At 43.6% G+C, this 18,697-nt stretch overlaps 2 protein-coding genes across 7 annotated transcripts; one reads left to right on the forward strand and one right to left on the reverse strand.

Moving 5' to 3' along the window:
• Positions 1-296: 296 nt before the first annotated feature.
• fam118b (family with sequence similarity 118 member B) lies at positions 297-9,324 on the forward strand. 5 transcript variants are annotated; one of them, XM_060076003.1, is made up of 8 exons: positions 297-696; positions 1,222-1,311; positions 1,535-1,844; positions 5,134-5,361; positions 5,911-6,039; positions 6,489-6,801; positions 7,281-7,346; positions 7,568-9,324. In XM_060076003.1, exons 2-8 carry the CDS (start codon positions 1,229-1,231, stop codon positions 7,579-7,581), a joined length of 1,143 nt encoding a protein of 380 aa, XP_059931986.1. In that variant the 5' UTR covers positions 297-696; positions 1,222-1,228; the 3' UTR covers positions 7,582-9,324. The 5 variants fall into 5 exon arrangements, with proteins under 5 accessions (XP_059931986.1, XP_059931985.1, XP_059931988.1 ...); XM_060076002.1 differs by having other exon boundaries at positions 298-790; XM_060076005.1 differs by having other exon boundaries at positions 301-696; positions 1,592-1,844.
• srpra (SRP receptor subunit alpha) lies at positions 8,523-18,188 on the reverse strand. 2 transcript variants are annotated; one of them, XM_060075999.1, is made up of 15 exons: positions 18,054-18,188; positions 17,790-17,936; positions 15,322-15,405; positions 15,068-15,231; positions 14,602-14,762; positions 14,230-14,392; positions 13,765-13,900; positions 13,479-13,612; positions 13,204-13,325; positions 13,023-13,109; positions 12,548-12,720; positions 11,750-11,963; positions 11,311-11,474; positions 10,055-10,153; positions 8,523-9,909 (listed from the first exon to the last, which is right to left on the reverse strand). In XM_060075999.1, the coding sequence occupies exons 2-15, from the start codon at positions 17,910-17,912 to the stop codon at positions 9,781-9,783; spliced, it is 1,953 nt and encodes a 650-aa protein (XP_059931982.1). In that variant the 5' UTR covers positions 17,913-17,936; positions 18,054-18,188; the 3' UTR covers positions 8,523-9,780. The 2 variants fall into 2 exon arrangements, with proteins under 2 accessions (XP_059931982.1, XP_059931983.1); XM_060076000.1 differs by lacking the exons at positions 8,523-9,909; positions 10,055-10,153; positions 11,311-11,474 and adding an exon at positions 11,642-11,672 and having other exon boundaries at positions 11,704-11,963.
• Positions 18,189-18,697: the final 509 nt, after the last annotated feature.

The raw sequence follows: 18,697 nt of genomic DNA on the forward strand, positions 1-18,697 counted from the left end.
GGGGATAACGATACAGGACGAATTCTAACCCCTAGATGGCAGACAAAGTAATTTTATGGGGGAGCTTTCCTCTGTTTAAACTTCCAGGAGCAGCTGTACGAATCGAATAAGGATAAAGTATACATGTACAGATTGGGTAACATTTAAAAAAATAGAATTTAAAAGTACTCCGCATCTATGAACTGTGAAACAATAAGACACGACATCGCTGTCATTCTGCATGAGTCGCAGAAGTCGGATGTGTGTGTCTGTGTGCGTGTGCGTGTGTGTGTGTGTGTGTGTGTGTGTGTGTGTGTGTCAATCCTCATAATCCCATAGGAAGCATGAGACACTCCTCCCCGTGATGTGTTGAGAAGAAGACTGGTGGGAGACAACAATTATCCGCGTATCCTCACATTATATCTAAAACAAATATTGTTTTTAAAACTAAAATCGTACCGTTTACTGAATCATTCGGTTTGTACTAAAACTCCTGTGTCCCCTGGCTTGGATGTCACTATGTAGAGGACAGCCCCTTTGGGTACCCTGACTTCTTCGGTCTGTGTCCAATGCGAGGAGCTGCATGTGAGCCCTGTGCTGCGCGGTGCGGTCTGGGAGATAACTGCTGTCTAGCGTGGCGGGCTCGGGCGCGTCGAACACTTGTCTCCTCCCCGGCTCAGCGGTGACGCTAACGGCAGAGCTAGCTCCCACTAGCCGGTAACATCAGCGGCGGTTTCTCTGGTTGTCTGGTCAGTGGAGGAAGTGGCAGATACTTCTGTTAAGTAGAAAAATACAAAGGAACCCCACTCGGGTGAGTTACAAAGCTATGGTTACACACAGTGGATTCGTTTTTATTTGAAGTTGTTGTACGCGTGGTGACAAATTAAAGATTGTAATGTAAAATCTCTTCAATAGTACAGGCTTGGATTACGTGAACGCAGCAACAAGTGATACGTCGTCACCGTTCTTGAGGGTTTCTTTGTCGATTCATTGGACATGAGCAAATGCTTCATGTTTTCTTTGCTGAACTTTTTATGACGAACAGCCGCAGTATTTATAATCTTTAATAGCATATAAACTAGGCCTACAGATTATGCAAGCAGCCACATATGTTACTTTATTGCCTTGTATTGTTGTCAATTGGTAATATGCAACGGGCCAGTGTAAACGTGGCATTTATTATGGGAATTATGTATGCATGTATGTTTTTCCTAAATATGGATGCACATTTTGTCTTTTTAGGAGCTGAATGGCCACTGCTCTAGCAGTAAAAACCGAGAAGCGACCAGCAAATGATTCTCAGGATGTAGACTCTAATGCAAAGAAGCCCAGGTAAGTTCATGCCTTGTTTCTAAACAGCGATATGCCATGTCAAAATGTATACAATATGTACATGGAATGGATATACTGTTTGAAATCAGCCATGTGAAAGTATTTCCAATCCTTTCAGCATCACTAACCTAAATGTTAATCGGGGTCACATTTCATACCACGTGTGACCACTAGTGTGACTAGTGCTTTAAAATGCTCTGTTTAACCTACATGCTTTCGGAAGGATGTGGAAAGCCCCATCACTGGAACCATCGTCACTGAATATCTTCCTGCCCCAAAGGAAACTGCTGCCTAGCCTGAAGACAAAGCGGGCCCCTGAGCTGGTCCTTGTAATTGGCACAGGGGTGAGCTCCGCAGTGGCCCCCCAGGTCCCTGCGCTCCGTTCTTGGAAGGGTCTGATCCAGGCCTTGCTCGACGCAGCCAATGACTTTGACCTGCTGGAGGAGGAGGAGAGCCGTCGCTTCCAGAAGCACTTGCAGGAGGATAAGAACTTGGTGCACGTGGCCCATGACCTCATCCAGAAACTGTCTCCGGTAAGGACTTCCTTCCTGCTTCCTCCTGCCGGTCTAGATCCAATCTGTGTGTTACACGTGGGCTCAAAGTCTAACAGCACACTGTTCTCCTCCTTGATTGGGACATTGCCCTTAGGCTTTTGTGGGATTAGAAAAAATGTATTGCTCTTATCTGGTTTAGAATTTGGGGTCATGGTAACTTTTGTTATTGGGCCAGTTTAGCCTTTAATTTGTTTTTAACTTATTCTGTAGACCAAAATAACGTGATTTGTCAGAAGATGGCTAATATGTTGTTCTTCAATATCAGTCCTTTTATAAACAATCAAAGACCCAATTCTCAACATGGATTGGGTAAGGCCAGGTTCTGCATCGAGCTAGTGCTTGTATTTCAAATCTTTGTTGGATTTATAAAAACAAAGCATATCCTTTGTTTGATAGTTTACAATCAAGAAGCACTTTATCTTTTTTCCCATCCTAACATCATTTTATGACTCATTTCTAAATAACAGTTAGATTCCATAGGGCTTGACATAGAAGTAAAGTTAATGAATGACTCAGTATTTTATGTGATTTGGAAGAAGTTCTGTTTCATGAGAGGAAGCAGAAGCATATTTTATGATAAGAATGATAAGATATTATTAGTTAACATGTTGTAATGCCAGCCAACTTGGACAAGAGTTTTCCACAGACACAATACTTCCCAGCTGCAGAGGTACATGGTTGAGTTAGTTATAATTACTATTGAGCAGTTGCTTTTTTTTTTTGGTCCTTTTCAAGTGTTGTTGTCTGATCGTTAAGAATAATTTAATTAGTTAAGATTTCCAAATGGTAACAACTGGATTGATCATCTGAAATAGAATGAAGTGAGAAAATACGTTATCAAAAAATATCTATACATATTTTTCTGCCATAAATTCGATATCAGTGCTTTCATTTGCTGTGAGGCCATGGTGATGTTCCAACCCGTGGTCAACGTGGTTGGAAAACACGTATTGTTTCAGCCTCCAGCCCTTCGTCACAAAGGGAACAAATGGAGTTTTTATGGCTTAATCCAGTAGTGTGGATAAACCGCCACCACACTGCTGTGGGCTGCAGAGGCATCAGCCTTCTCTGTCTCTGTGTGTGTGTGTGTGTGTGTGTGTGTGTGTGTGTGTGTGTGTGTGTGTGTGTGTGTGTGTGTGTGTGTGTGTGTGTGTGTGTGTGTGTGTGTGTGTGTGTGTGTGTGTGTGTGTGTGTGTGTGTGTGCAAGCAAAACCTTCTGAAACAGTAGTTCCCACCCTAGGCACAGAATAGCCAACATGGACAAACAGGCCCCTACCAATCCATATACACACTAGTCCTTGTTATGCTTTTTCTCTTCAACAGCCCAACAAAGTAGCTTTTGTGTTGCTCTACTCGCGTATCAAACGATACGTTGAAGAATGTGTATGATCTTATTGTTTAAATGACAAGTAGGTTTCCATCCCTGCCGTTACTTACCTTTTTTCCGTTATTACAAAACTGCTGAGAAAAATGCTTAATCTACTGAAGCACTTCAATGTCATAATGGCAAAACAAAGTCGTTGTAACTAATCCTCTCACATCTTTGACCCCGGACAGAAAGTGGGCTAATTAGAACTTTGCTGAGTAGTTAATTAGAATAGTCAGAATGAAAACATGCGGCTCCTAGAAGCTTGGTGATTAGGCCTAGATTAGTTTTGTTGAATTTTAGGGTCATCAAACGAGCCATTTTTGATTCAGTTCAACCTGAAAAACTAAAAACCGCTTAAATTCTGTGTCACTTTTTAAGAGTGCTTTACCTCAGGTCTACTGTCGGTCTTATTACAATAGGCATACATGCGTCTTGATTAGCACACCACTTCTCAATAAAAAGGTGTAAATGGTGATCAATTGCTGTACCACTAAAATGACATGGCTCCCTTTCTTATATAAATCTAAACCTGACATTAGAGTCAGGGTCATGTCGTGGTGATTTTATTGCAAGAATCCCCATTGGTTGTCTGTATCCCAAAGACTCCCTTGCCTATGTCAAATGGGCTTGACGAGTGTTAAAACAGTGGATAATGATGGTTATGTCGTGTGGTTAATGTCTTCCTTCCGGTGAAAGGTTTTTGAGTGTTAAGCTAATTTAGCTTCTTTAATCTGAATCACCAACACCATGGGCGGCACTCCTCTGGTATTAATAGATATCCCCCCCTTCCTCAGTCCAACGTCTTCTCCTCCGCCAGATATGTGTTTGCTCTAGCCTGGCTTAGTGTAGAATGACGTCATTAGAATAATCCCTCAACGATGTAGTCACTAATCTGTGTGCAGTAACTCATCTTGTCCTGCTACCACAGACATCACCACAAGCGGCTCACTGTGACAAATGCACTTGCAGCTACTTTACTTGTTATGTTGGGGCCAGGAAAATATGGAAAATGTGTACTACTTTGAGATGCCCTGCTGACCCTGTCTCTCTTTAGTATTAAGTGCTGGTTCCGGAGTTGTCACGTTCTCCCTGTGTTTACCCAAGCATACCCTGGGTAAACCTTTGCTTACCAAGTCGTGGTCTGCTTAAACTCACTGTGGAATTGGGCCTTTACATTGCAGCTAGATTCCTAATAGATTCCAAAAGTGTGTGTATACATAAAAATTGCTTGGCATGGTTTCTATTGGTAGTAAAACCGGAGTTTCAAACTGGCTGTGTGTGTGTGTGTGTGTGTGTGTGTGTGTGTGTGTGTGTGTGTGTGTGTGTGTGTGTGTGTGTGTGTGTGTGTGTGTGTGTGTGTGTGTGTGTGTGTGTGTGTGTGTGCGCATTATCATACACCAAGACCCGAGTCATGGGTATGTTGACTAAAACATTCACTTCATTCTCAGATCAACTTAATTTGCTCAATCTCTCGGTTACAGCTGCTGGGTTGAATACATAGTTAGAATGACACTGTTTGATTTTATCTGTAAGGCATATACTGTGCATTGTTCCATCCTCTCTTCCTTCCTCCCTTCCTGCCTTTTGATCACTCGTGTTTATTTTTATCAATTTTTTATCAAGACCTATCGTGTGAGATAGGTCATGGATGATGTTCATGTTTCCAGATGATGTGTCATGTACATTATGTGTTTCATCCCATTATTCCCTTTTTTGGTTTCCCTTGTAATACCCGTTAGTAATTTAAAGTGGCCATTCAACAGTAACCCCACGCCTTACTCAACATCAATCACGTCTTCCGTCCTTGATTGTGGTGGGCGGCTCCAACGTCACACCGGCCATATTGTTTGTGTGTCCCCCACTGTTGGTTCCCTTTTCATCGTGTTTGCCTCCCCACAGAGAACGGGCAACGTGCGCTCCACCTTCTTCAAGGACTGCCTGTACGAGGTGTTCGACAACCTGGAGTGCAAGATGGAGCACGCGGGCAAGCACCTGCTGCGCTCCGTGCTGCAGCTGATGGAGAGCGGCGCCCTCGTCCTCACAACCAACTTCGACAACCTGCTGGAGATCTACGCCGCCCACCAGGGCACCAAGCTGGAGTCGCTGGACCTCACGGACGAGAAGAAGGTGGGACGATGCTCCAACGGGGTGTTTAGAGAATTATCCTTAAAGCCTTTTTGTGTTTTTCTTTTTTACAGTTTTCTTGAACATTATCTGTCTATGTAAAAGTCCAAAGGTGCAAATGGACTTGGGAGTGCGTGCTTCACTAGCCCAGCCTGTCTTCCGCCTGAAAGAGTCTTTCCAGCGCCCCTTGCGTCGCGTGGCCACAGAGGTCAAAGTTTGCCCCGTTAATCGTCTGTGGGAGAACTTTACAAGTTGGAACAATATTTGCATTTGGTGAAAGACACGGCTGGAGGAGGGGAGTATTTTTCTAATCAAGAGCAAACAGCTGGGTTTGTAAAAGTTCTCACAAGCTTCCTCTGTGATAGCCAAAAGGTCAACTGAACTGCAGCCTCTCAATCCTGGTATTTATGTCCCATCTCCCATCCGAGCTAATGTGTTGCAAACCTGTTTCTGTCCAGCAGGAACAGGATTAGGTGCGTTGGACTGTTAACAAACTGTGTGTGTATGTCTGTGTCCTTGTGGGTGTGCCTGTGTGCGTGTGTGTGTTACCAGGTATTAGAGTGGGCCCAGGAGAAGCGCAACTTGAGCGTTCTGCACATCCATGGTGTTTACACTAACCCAAGTGGAATCGTACTACACCCTGCTGGCTACCAGAATGTACTGAGGAATACCGAGGTTATGGTAAGCACGACATTCGATAGGCAGCGCTTATCCTTGAACCTAAATGGTGCCGGCTGCTAGGTCATTATTAGGGGAACATAGAATACTTTGGGACAGGCTTCGTCATCATTCCAACCCTGACCAGGAAGACAATAAATCTGATGGAAGGATGACATGGGAACCACTGGTGAAATATGAGGTTAAAGGGCAAATACTACATGAAGGCACCAATTATGAGTTAAGTTTTTTTTATTATTATGAGAAGTCTATTATGAGAGAGTAAAAATGTCATCAATTTTCACAAATTGTCCTACTCGCTTATGTCTTTATGCCTAAATTGTGTTTTCTTTGTGGATTCTGCTTGCCCTTGTTGGTCATGTCCTGATGTTAGCACAGCTGAGAACGCAGCAGTAACCCCCCCAACTCTCCCCTTTCCTCTCCTTCTTCCCCCCATCTCTCCCTCCCCACAGCGGGAGATCCAGAAGCTGTACGAGACCAAGTCGTTTGTGTTCCTGGGCTGTGGGCGCACGGTGGACGACACCACCTTCCAGGCTCTGTTCCTGGAGGCGGTGAAGCACAAGTCGGACCTGGAGCACTTCATGCTGGTGCGGCGCGAGGACGTGGGCGAGTTCAAGAAGCTCCGCGACAACATGCTGGACAAGGGCATCAAGGTCATCTCCTACGGCGACGAGTACTCCGACCTGCCTGAGTACTTTGAGCGGCTGGCCAACGAGATCTGCAGCCGCGATGCATCCGCCACCGCCGCCGCCGCCACGCCCTATGGTCAGTTCTGTGGCCGTTTTTTTTTTAATTCTGTACCATTTGTGTGTGGTTAGTGTGTCGCCCGATCTGAGGGTCAGAAACACTACCCTACTTTTCGCTGGTCTTTGTATATTTCTTAATTATTTTCCCATCGTGTACAATTTGGGTTGTAGGTTCAAGCTAAATTTGACTTTTCTTACAAAAAAAATTGCCATTCATTCTCTGCATTCGACCATGTACAACTGCACTGTAAACCCAAAGCTTCACTTCCAATAGGGTTCAGGCTTGATGTTTATTATTTTAATATTTCATATGATATGTATGCTATAATATTGATATAACTGAGGGTGTCTTGCCACCTGATTTATCCGAATAAGAGAACTAGTGTGAAGTTTTTCCACATTGTATCCTACATCTTGAGCACTTTAAATCATCCGTTTATTTTAGGTTGTTGTTATACCAGAATAAAGTGAGTTTTTTTTCTATTTTTCTACTTACAGGGTCTCCTTCACAAAACGGGGACGAACAACAGAATGGCATTAACACACAGAAAAGCCTTCTCCAAGGTTAGGACTCTTTGGTGTCAGTGCCTGTTTCGCTCTAGCATTTGGAGAATACCAGTCAATTCCTCTTCCCTCCCTACTTGTAGACATGCAATTTCAGTCTCTTCCAGGATTCCTTTTTAGTTTTAACCGACTTGCATATGTGGCATTCAGTGACGGCAGATGTTGCGCCTTGTTGCACTCTTCATGTCAATTCATTCCCTCCCTCTTCTGTTTTGCCCCAGACTATCGTTCTTGACAGGCAAACGGTCGGGAGCTCACTCTGTCAGTTTCCCCCAGACTCCAGTAGAGATCTGTCTACTACTCCCAGTCAAGCTCAGGTCAGATTTCACTCGTTGGACTTATTGAGCGCTACCAGTAACAGGTGCCACAAGAGACCTTATTGCTGTTACTACGATTTAATAAAAGCCCTGTTTGGTTTCCTTTTTATTCGCTTGTTTTTAGAAAAGGGAAGCATCGGTAAACGGAAATGGACAAAAATATAATAATCCTAGCATCAAGTCTGCTAATAGCCTATATCCAGCCCCAAACTATTTATTTTTGTAATATGAATACTGCGGGGGGGGGGCAAGTGATATTTAGTATGATACTGAAACTCACTTTGATGCATCACCTGGTTCGTAAGACAAAAGACCAGTGGGTGGTGATGTCCGAACCGAACTCCAAGCAGTGGAACGTGCAAATATGAATACATCTCTGAATGAACTCCCCTCATTGGCCTACAACACCCCTGGCTTGCAGTGATTGGACCTCAGGTCAACTATGTGAACCCCAGGTAGTTGATTGTAAAGATAGTGCATTATATTTTTGAATGTATTATATTCCGCTGTTGAACTTGAACCTTTGGACACTTGACTTGGGTCTTGCTGTGTAAGGGGAATGAGGTTGGAGTTAATTTATTTTTTATTCATTAAGTGCATATGAGAATGTTCTCAAAAGGTGACCCAGAATGCCCTACGCAGGGGGAACTTTGCTTCTCCCATTAACACAAATTAGTTGTATACTTTTTCCGTGTAAGCTTTTTTGTATTTAATACTTGCATGCGTTTGTGACAATTGTTTGATATTTATAAGCACACTTTTCAGAATAAATTCTTCATATCCCCAGTGTCTTTGTATTATTTGATATATTACATGATCCATATTCCACAACAGAACAAACCTACTGTGTAAGCATTGATGGCATGAAGCAACTTTATTTAGAAATGTTTACATTCTCATAAATTACGGCAAATCTTCTGTATATTTATAGGTTTGTATTGCACTACCACAAGTTAGAGGTGTAGATGGTGAACACCTAAGACAGCCCCCTTGATCTAAACTTGAAGGTAGTGTGAATTGGAGAGGTGAGGGGAGCTTTATTTGACCTCTTGCGCAACTGTAGTCTTTTGAACAGAACTGCAACCTAGAAATGACAATCAAAACACTGAAACCTCAATCTGGAAATTGTAAGAAAAAAAGTTGTAATTATGTCTTTGTGAAATGGCAGTTAGCTTTGAAATCCTCGGTCCTTCCCCTAGCCTAGGTTAGCGTTATGTGTTTGATTCAGCTCGGATGCATTTAGAAACTCTTAGCCATATCAAAGACGAACTACTACCTCATTTTACTTCCAACATGAATGACTGTATTTGCTCCGAGCAAAGCACGGAGGCTGAGTGTATGAACGGCCGTTTCCCAGTACAACTATAATGGGAGAATATAGATTCAATATTGACATAGGTGGCCGCGGGTCGCTGCACCACCTGTTTGACTCTAATAAACCGCTTAAACAAGTAAAATTGCATTTAGATCACTTGTTCAGACTGCTCTGCTAAAAATGTATGGGCTCGGACTGAAGTTCGACTAGACATGTGACAGGCACCACGGTCTCTAGACTTTCTTCTGGGACAGGCAGCTGCTGAAATGTCACATCCAACAAGCATTGTGACGTAATTTGTAAAAAGACACTGCGTAAATAATTTAAAGATTACTGGATAAACCAGTAGAGAAAACGAATAACATGCAAGTCCAAGGTCCATGTGATCAGTGGCAGTTCAAATGTCATTTGAATCAATTGCCATTGTGTATGGGACTTGATATCTGTTGATTGGTGCGCAAAGCTCAGACACAGATGGGGTACCTTCCGATTTCACCCAAACATTTTAGATTTATGCCAAACGAGGCTACTTGTTAATGTAGCACACTTTTTCGTTGTTTGATTTTCCAAAACTCCATGTGATCCTTTAGGTTATTTTATCCAGGCTGTTTAAGAAACTCCACATGACTATGGAGTTCATGACTGGAGTTTTGTGTTGCGAATTAATCAGAACTGTTAGCTGGGTCAGGGAAGAAGAAGACGAAAAAGACGTCTCGCAGTCCAAGCGTAGGTAGTTGGGGTGTATTTGTCAATAGAAAAAAAAAAAGAAAAGAAAAGGGAATCCGACCAATCATGCACCCTCCTAAGCCTTCATCAGGGCGCTGACCACAGCGCGGGCGTTGAGGCTGCGCAGGTCGTTGTAGGTCTGCCCTGTGCCCACAAACACGATGGGCTGGCCCGTGATGTAGGTCATGGAAATGGCAGCGCCGACCTGGAGAGGAAGATGGGAGGCATTTCAGTCACAAATGTCATGAAGGCACAGCATAAAATAAACCTGTGGGTGCTCTGAACTGGCAGGAAGCTCAACCAAACATGCCAGAGTGAAATGCCAGTACGTTATTGAGAACTTTGTTAACCTTGTCGTCGATGGTATCAAACTTGGTGAGAACGATCCCGTCGATGAGGCGAGGCTTGTCAGACATGGAGTGGTCCGCCAGGGCCTGGTTGAACTTCACCTGGACGCATGAGGAAAACGTCAGTCAGACGATGTTATGCTGAAGTGCTCTTACTGAACAAGGAAATCCTTTTTTTGTCAAAGAGGAAATTTGTCAAAAGAGGAAAAAGTGTTATTTGCATGTGTACATATTGATTGCCCATCAATATACAGAATATGCAATACACACGTGTTAAATCTGAAGAGGAAAACTCAGACTCTACAATGTTACCAATGTAACTCAATACTGAAAAATCTATAAGTGTTTATTTTATTCATGTCAAATGTTGCCTTTAAAAAGGCACCCAGTGCAACTTTCAAGGCTTAAAAATAAACATTCAATTTCTAGTCTTTTTTACACGTAGTAAGTTTCAATAACTCCATACCATTACATACCGACATTTAAGCAGCAAAGATGAGACGTCGTTGTGTGGTGAGAACTGATACAAAATCGATAACAACAACAATGCCGCCATTTTCTTTATTTTTTGTAACCTACAATAAATAAAGCAGGCTTCCAGTCAATGGAAAAATGGCTTCTCCCCACCGGCGATTGTTGTTGTTTACGATTTTCTATCAGTTCTCACCACACAACGACGTCTCATCTTTGCTCCTTGAATGTCGATATGTAATGGTATGGAGTTATTGAAACTTACTACGTGTAAAAAAGACTAGAAATTGAATGTTTATTTTTCATTGAATGTTTACATAAAGTTGCACTGGGTGCCTTTAATAGGTCCTTAACATGTTAACAAACAAAAATTTCACCCTGCCTAGCATCTTCGTTAGTTTATCTCATAAGGCAACGGTGAGTATCTGTTCTTCTGGATACCGTATTTTCCACACTATAAGGCGCACTTAAAAGCCTTTAATTTTCTCAAAAAACGCAGGGTGCCTTATAATCCGGAGCGCCTTAAATGGCGAACACACAAACACTTTATTAGGACAATAATTTAAGGAGAATTCCCAACAAGTGTCCACAATTCATCTGAGCACTGTTCAAGCTTCAAAACCTTGCTTCTTGAATTTGAATCCTTGCTTTCTTTTATCTTGAATCTGAATCTTGAATCTTCTTATAGCTCTGAATCAGCACTTCCAAAACTTGCCCTCATAATACAGCCCCTTTTACATTTAGATCTTACTGGCCTCGTCAGCCAGCAGACGGAACTCTGTCCTTACCAGCTGGTCCACAGCCTCGTTGCCCACCAGTGCCTCCCCAACAAACAGGACCAGGTCAGGCATGTTGACAGCAATCAGCTTGGCCAGAGCCGTCATCAGGGGGGCATTGTCCTGCATACGCCCTGCTGTGTCCACGAGCACCACGTCGAAGGCCTGGTTCCGGGCTGTGGCGGGGCACAGTCAGCATGGAGAGGTCATGCATCTCAAGTCCACAGTGGGTTATTGATGACGATACAAGTTTTAAAAAAAATCGTAATTTCCGTAATGACTCTTTCACGCTATTTGGTGATAGTCTTCGACACGAACAAGAGCTGATATTCTGTTCCACGTGTAGATTGGGTACGGTCTACCATAACAGCGCACTCTTTCCTATCTAACCCTAACCCTGAGCACAGGGTTTCCGAGGCCAAAACCCAAGAGCGAGCAGTTGTTGTCTCACCGTAGGCGATGGCCTCCATGGCGATGCCGGCGGCGTCCTTCCCGTAGCCCTTCTCGTAGAGCTGCACCACGGGCCGCCCGCCGTGCTGCTCTGGCGGGTGCAGGGAGTTGAGGCGCCGCTGGTGCGTCCTCAGCTGCTCCACCGCTCCGGCGCGGAAGGTGTCGCAGGCGGCGATCAGCACGGTGAAGCCGTTCTCGATGAGCCAGAAAGAGATCTGGGGGGGGGGGGGGACGACGACACGTGAGACGGGATGCATTACGTTAAGGTTGATGGGTTGGTGAGGCATGGATTACATCAACTAAATCAATGTTTATTTATTTCATCTTGGAAGACAGTGTTTGCGTGAAGATTATGACAAAAAACCTGATTGAGATTGGTTTAACGGATATATCCGGAATGGTGGGAGCCGTACATTTTTCATCATGGTGCGTTTTTTATGAATGACGCGTTTTCTCGAAAAGGTTCTACCTACTGGCACCGCCAATAAAACAGGCCAGTACAGTTCCATCAATGGACCTCTATTGAAGTTCTCTTTATGCTTGTATTCATCCGCCCATTGTTTGCTATTACATTTATGTTTTTCACCTGAACGGAAATAAAACTCAATTTTCATGTTTCATTACTTCTTGCTTCAAAATTAATTATCTACATGAATGACTCTGCATTCAACTTCCCTTCCTGAAGTCACCGGCTAACCAACTTTGCCGAGAACCGATAGATTAATGCCAAAGTGAGTGAGTGAGTGAGAAAACGACATTGAAATCATTGACGCATTGACTGAGCCCAGCTCATACACACCTTGGCCAGGTTGGTAGACTTTCCGACCCCGTTGACCCCACAGAAGGTGACGATGAAAGGCCGGCGTTGGCTACGGGCCTCCAGGACGTCTCGGAGGATGTCCACCCTTCTCTTGGGCTGCAGGATCTGCACCAGCGATTCCTGCAGGGCCTGTTTAACCGTGGAGGCCACAGCTGGAGAGACGGAGGGAATAACAATTTACCGTGTAGTCATTTAACTGATGAATTCTGTCCTTCATGAGCAATAGGGGTTAGGGGCATCCAACCACTACATATCAGGTAGACTGTGGGGCTTGACTCAGAACCTTTCGGGTACGAGTGAAACATCTGACCATAGACCATCCTTTCCAAAGAAGACTAGCCTTGTTAGGCCACTGTATAGCATATATATTTAGAATTGTATAATTACAACAATTAAAGTACCTTTACCACTATGCCCTACAATTATTTAAAAAATAAATGTCACGCCCACTTACTGGTGAAGGTGCCCATGACTTTGCCCTCTAGCTTTTTGGCCACAGAGTCACAGAGCTGGATGGATATCTCAGCTGCTACATTCTTAGCTGTGAGACGACAGAGAGAGAATTGCATCAAACCGATACTCCCATGGGTCAACATTGAACTGAATATACTGTAAGGTTTGAAGGGATTTCTTACCGATGAGGTGATCCCTCATCTTGTCCAGCACTGGCTCCATGTCCTCCCTACTCAGGCTTTTGGCGCCCACCAGGCCCTTGAGCATCCCAAACATGCCCCCAAAACCTACACCCTTCTTAGGGCTGTGGAGAGTTGAGAGTCCACCGGTTGAGTACCAACAGTGATGAAGCAGGCATCCTGTTTTAGAACTGCTATAATGTCCCAAGACCATAACACCCCAGAACCCTTCAGAGAAAATATTCGAAAAGGAGTTGAAAAAGGCAGGGTGATCTTACACTTTCTTAGTGTCGGCGACCTTGATCCTCTCAGGTTCCTCCTCCACAACTTCCTCTTCCTCTTCCTCCTCCTCCTCGCTGGACTCATAATCTACAGACAGCAGGTCTCCCTTCATGGAGTTCAGCTGCAATTCCTGAAACGCAGGGGAGATCATTGGCAACTGACCCTGCCCATCTACTCTTAACAGGCCCCCTCTGATACAATACAAAACAGGAGAACAAAATCAGTTGCTCAAGAAACCCCACTAAAGGACTGAAGTAAAACAAAGATAGTGTTTATACATACATCTCTTGCTGGTTCGACGGGGACGTCGGGGCTGTTTGGATCGCTGTAGTCCAGCGCAGTTGGACTGCTGCCACCCATGTCCCACACACGTCTCTGCTTCTCCTTGGGCTTCTGAGGCTTGGGGGATTTAGTGGCACTAAAGGAAGTAGAATGGCCGGTTAAAAGAGAGAATACAACCGGTTGGCCAATGTGCAATCTGTTATATAATAGAAAACCAAAAAATATATAATAATAAAAAAAAATCCTTTCAATGTAATATTTCAAACATATTGCAAACCAGCCAGTTGATCTAGCCTTTTCTGATCTTCATGACGGTTCATAAATATTGCTAATATTGTGTTAAATATCCCAGCAAGAAATCACGTCCAGATCATTTGCAGAACTCCCTAGTTTGTTGGATCTCATCAAATCAAAAGTCTGCCTAGCTAAACCCCTACACAAACCAACATTTTGACTGTCTCTAACCTGGGTTTCTCAACATTTCCACCCCGGTGCTTGCGGAAGAACTCTTCCCGCTTCTTCTGGATGACCTCCTCTGGGGTCAGGCCCTGGTTGCCGTTCTCCATTGGCTTCTGGCTGACAGAAGTGTTCTTGCCTGGTTCCACTTTCTCAGGCTCGGCTACAGGAGCTGGGAGGAGAAGCAAAGGGAGAAAATATTACAGCAACGCCAACACGACACGTTGCATCTCAGATGTCTTTCAAAAGGCATGGGAGGACATGTAAAGTCAGAAAGTAGACACATATCCCGGTCAAATTAAATATAAAAGATGTACGGTAGTAAACATTACTACTGATACATACATAAAAATGATCACTAGCATTCCCTGCAGCACTTACCCTCCTTTTTAGCATTTTTATTCTTCTTGCCGCCCTGCTCCTTGACCTTGTCCCCACCCTTTGTCTCGATCATTGACTTCACCGTTTTCTGGGACTTCTGCGACTCGGTGAAGGTCCGCATGGAGGCAGGACCCTTAGCTTTGCTGCTATCCTCTGCCTCTCTGATTAAAAAATCATCATAATTTTACATTAGAAACACACTCAAGATATATAGTTCACTGGCCAGCTGGATAGTGCACTTCAGTGTGCATTAGGACATTTAAAATCTACTTGTGTACATGTACATGTTCAACATGTTGGTAAGGGCAGTGAACCTACCCAAAATTGCACATACAAATGCAATATTTTGCCAGCATCATTACGAACTTCTAATCTGTATATTATATATTATTATTATAAGCATCAAGAGTTTCTATTAACAACACCTACAGCAGTTGATTTATGATTGAGTCGTATGCTACTTTACCTAAGCAGCATTGTGAAGTCGTTTTCAAACTCAAAATTGCTGTTGAGAAGTTTCAATGACACATTTTTGTCCAGCTCATTCTTATAGCGATCCCTGAACTGAAGTTGGACATCAGTTATCAACTTGTCCACGTACGTCAGTGTGAGGATCTTTTGAAAACCCACCTAGGGAAAACGGACAATGCACAAACTGCAATGTAAAGTGCTATAATTACTCTGGGAGGATAATATTGAGTTTATGCTTGGCATACTTACCACAAAAACCAACTCAAACTCATTATCGAGCTTGTACTTGAGACTCAATGCTTCATGAGTGTAGGAATTGTTACCACTGCGTTCCTAAAAAATAAATAAATAATAATTTTAGGGAACGTTTGATATTTAGAGTCGATACAAATAATCCAATAGATTAATTTTTAGCACAAATGAGAGCCACAGCGCAGAAGGATGTGAGAACAAATAAACCACTATAATAGAGCTCTTCCCTAATGGAGATGACACCAGTGATAGTCACAAAATAACTAAACTCTAGATGAAAACTGCGGCGCTGGTCCCCCCGTGGCAGTTGTGCCCCGCGTGTCGTACAGCCAGGGCGGCGTTGCTGCCCTGGCAGCGGGGCTCTGGCGGGAGAAGAATCCGGGCAACAATCGCAGGCAACAATCCCTTTCTCCTCAATGTCAGCGGTGGTGCTCCACCGCCGCCAAGATAACCCCCAATACGAGTCTCGTTGTGGAAGTAGCGGGATTCCGCTTTCTCCTCCATGTCCGAGTCTGTACTTCAGATTGATGTGAAAGTGGAAGAACCAGAGAAGTCTGAGAATCCGAAGCAGTCGTTTGAGATTCATAATATCATCCAGTGGCACTCACAGCTTTTGGCCGTCATAATAAACATTATATTATATAGATATCTACGGTATATTAGGGCTGTCAGTTAAACGTGTTATTAACGGCGTTAACGCATTCCAATTTTAACGGCGTTAATTAAAAAAAAATAAAAAATCTTTGGCTCAAAACAAAGAAGCAGTAGCCTGACTGCTATGTTGAAGGCAGTATGTTTGTATGTTCATCGTTTAATTGCACAAGGCAAGCCGATGCACTTCTCCATGTTGATAAGAGCATTAAAATTAGAACAATTAATGGGACAAAGAAATCAAGGGATATTTAGCATAGAAAAAAGATTTGCGATTAATCGCGAGTTAACTATGGCAATAATGCGATTAATCGTGATTAAATATTTTAATCGCTTGACAGCCCTACTGTATATATTATATTATTTGGATTTTGAGCTCCAGGACTTCCGCCGAGCACCCGGAGTGTTCTAGAATATTTTCCAAGTACTGTATTAGGGGCCCACTAACAACTTTATTAAAGCATCTGTAAAGTAGCATGCCATGGGAACTTTAATACCATTAAGAACAAAATTGAATACCGATTGAACACCCAACTCCCTACATATAAATGACAGTCTTCAACCTGGAACCATTTTATAAATATCCATATTTGTTGAAGCAAAAGTTTGACATTTTGACAATTTGCAGAAGTACTTGCACTGCCATACGTGCAGACAGGTTGCTTATTTTTGAGGGTGTGCACTTGTAGCGCCAGTTTCGTTCTGGATATTAACTTTACCCGAAAGAGTGCAGGCCTACTTGTAGTAATCAAACAGGAAATCAATCAAAAAAACTTTTCCAAATCATGGAATTATTAAAGAATGCACGTCCCCTTATCATGATCCCCCTCATCCCCGAACTGCCTTCTGCTACACTATTCAACACTTGGGATAAGAAGTAAAACTCCATTATAATTGGTTCCCCTAAATACAAGAGTGGTAATTAACGTGTGGGGAAAGGACAGATCATGCTCTTCCTCACTGGAAACATGCGTTGCGTCTGAGAGAGGGTTAAACTTATTTGACACATATATAACACCACAATGTGTAGAGCTCAGTCTTGCCACTGGTTGACGTTGATGGTGAGCTCAAGAGAGGGTTAAGCTTCTAAGACCCTTAAATATAATGCCCCGGTGTGTGTGGAAGTGTGAAGCTCCATCTGATCCGGCTGTTTCTGATGTCCGCATCAGAGAGGGGGTTAAGCTTCTCTGACGCATAGTATACCACCATGTTGTGTGTGTGGATGTGTGTGGATGTGCGGACCTCCGTCAGGCCAGCGGTTCATGTTGATATTCCGTCCGAGAGAGGGTTATGCTTGAAGGACACTTATAGCAACACACTTCATGTACAACATGGTTCAATATGACACGCCTCCACTACTTTAAAAAAGAATTAGCGATGGGTCATTGCCATGGGGATAACACGACCCCCTCCTTCCTTGATGTCTCAAGCCAAAACGGTATGTCCCCCCTGGGCTACTAGAAGAACATGCTCCATGTTAGAGGACCTGACCCCTATGTAGATATAAAGGGCTCATTATAAGTTAACGTAAACAATGTCTCTTATTTTCATGGCAATATGCACACCAATCTAAACATACTTATGAATAGTATACTCCCTTTCTGCCATTTGCCTTCTGCTAGACACTTATTCTACTTTAAAATTACATTTTTTGTATGCAAGATTTTCTAATACTTTGAATACCTCCATTGGTTCTCCACTACTATTACGCAATGTGCTAACGTTTGCTAGCGCTAGGGCTAGCTGAAGCTAGCACTACGACTAACAGCAGCTACACGACAACAACCCATACGGACCCTATACTGTAGCCGTACCTGGAGGATGACGGAGCGGATCAACGCATTGACCGGCCCGGTGAAGGACTCAGTGACCCCGGCGCCCTGGAAACACCACAGCACTATGCCCCCCTTGCCGAAGATGGTGAAGAAATCCAGCATCTTGACACCACGTCGCTACACGAGCTGCATCAGGAGAACACACACATACACAATAACACACGTCATGTTGACGTGTAAAGTCATGGTGTTTCAAGCAGTTCAGAGGTAACCTGGCTAGGTCTTGCGTTATGGGATTCTTACCAGATATAGTCTAATAAATAAGAAATAAATCCCCAGCAAGTAGGACCAGCTGCCCATGCGAAACTATAAGACACGTCAGATTCAGGACCAGGAAGTGACGTTTCGCTCTCTTCCGTCATGGCGTGAAGTGGGCGTGTCATACAGTGGGCGTGTCGTACAGTCAGCGCCTCAGATTCTTCTGTAATAATGGTGCGTTCACATCACTGGAAATTATGGTGCGTTCGAGTATTCTCTGCGAACCGACTCGGATCTCGGATCTGATGCCACGCCCACACTTCAAGCGTTTTATTATTTCGCTCGGTCGTTGGAGGAAAACATGGACGCCACCCGGAAAGCTGTTGTCGCGGTAGCATTGGCAGAGGACCAGGCGATCCAATATAAATAGACTATAGGCCATAGTCAAGTCAAGTCAAGTTTATTTATATAGCACATTTAAAACAACAGTAGTTGACCAAAGTGCTGTACACAAATGCAATATATTTGTGTACATAGGCAGAGATACGGACGCAGTAAGGTATTGCAGTAATACGAGTGATTGAAATTACCATTTAAACCACCAAAGTGGTCCAAGCACAATGAAAACAGTTCATACTTCAAGTCACAATGGCCCTCATTTATCAAACGAGCGTACGACAGAAAACGTG

This window comes from Gadus macrocephalus, chromosome 16, assembly GCF_031168955.1.
Source record: "Gadus macrocephalus chromosome 16, ASM3116895v1".
In the NCBI taxonomy this organism is placed as follows: Eukaryota; Metazoa; Chordata; class Actinopteri; order Gadiformes; family Gadidae; genus Gadus; species Gadus macrocephalus.

Bases quoted from the DNA above. Each gene is read 5' to 3' on its own strand.
- srpra (XM_060075999.1), bottom strand. From the start codon at position 17,912: ATGCTGGATTTCTTCACCATCTTCGGCAAGGGGGGCATAGTGCTGTGG. The intron at 13,110-13,203 runs GTAAGAAATCCC...GTCGTCTCACAG, and splicing joins GATGAGGGATCACCTCATCG to CTAAGAATGTAGCAGCTGAG. The intron at 10,154-11,310 runs GTAAGGACAGAG...TCATGCGTCCAG, and splicing joins ACGAGGCTGTGGACCAGCTG to GTGAAGTTCAACCAGGCCCT.
- fam118b (XM_060076003.1), top strand. From the start codon at position 1,229: ATGGCCACTGCTCTAGCAGTAAAAACCGAGAAGCGACCAGCAAATGAT. The intron at 1,845-5,133 runs GTAAGGACTTCC...GCCTCCCCACAG, and splicing joins TCATCCAGAAACTGTCTCCG to AGAACGGGCAACGTGCGCTC. The intron at 6,040-6,488 runs GTAAGCACGACA...CCCTCCCCACAG, and splicing joins TGAGGAATACCGAGGTTATG to CGGGAGATCCAGAAGCTGTA.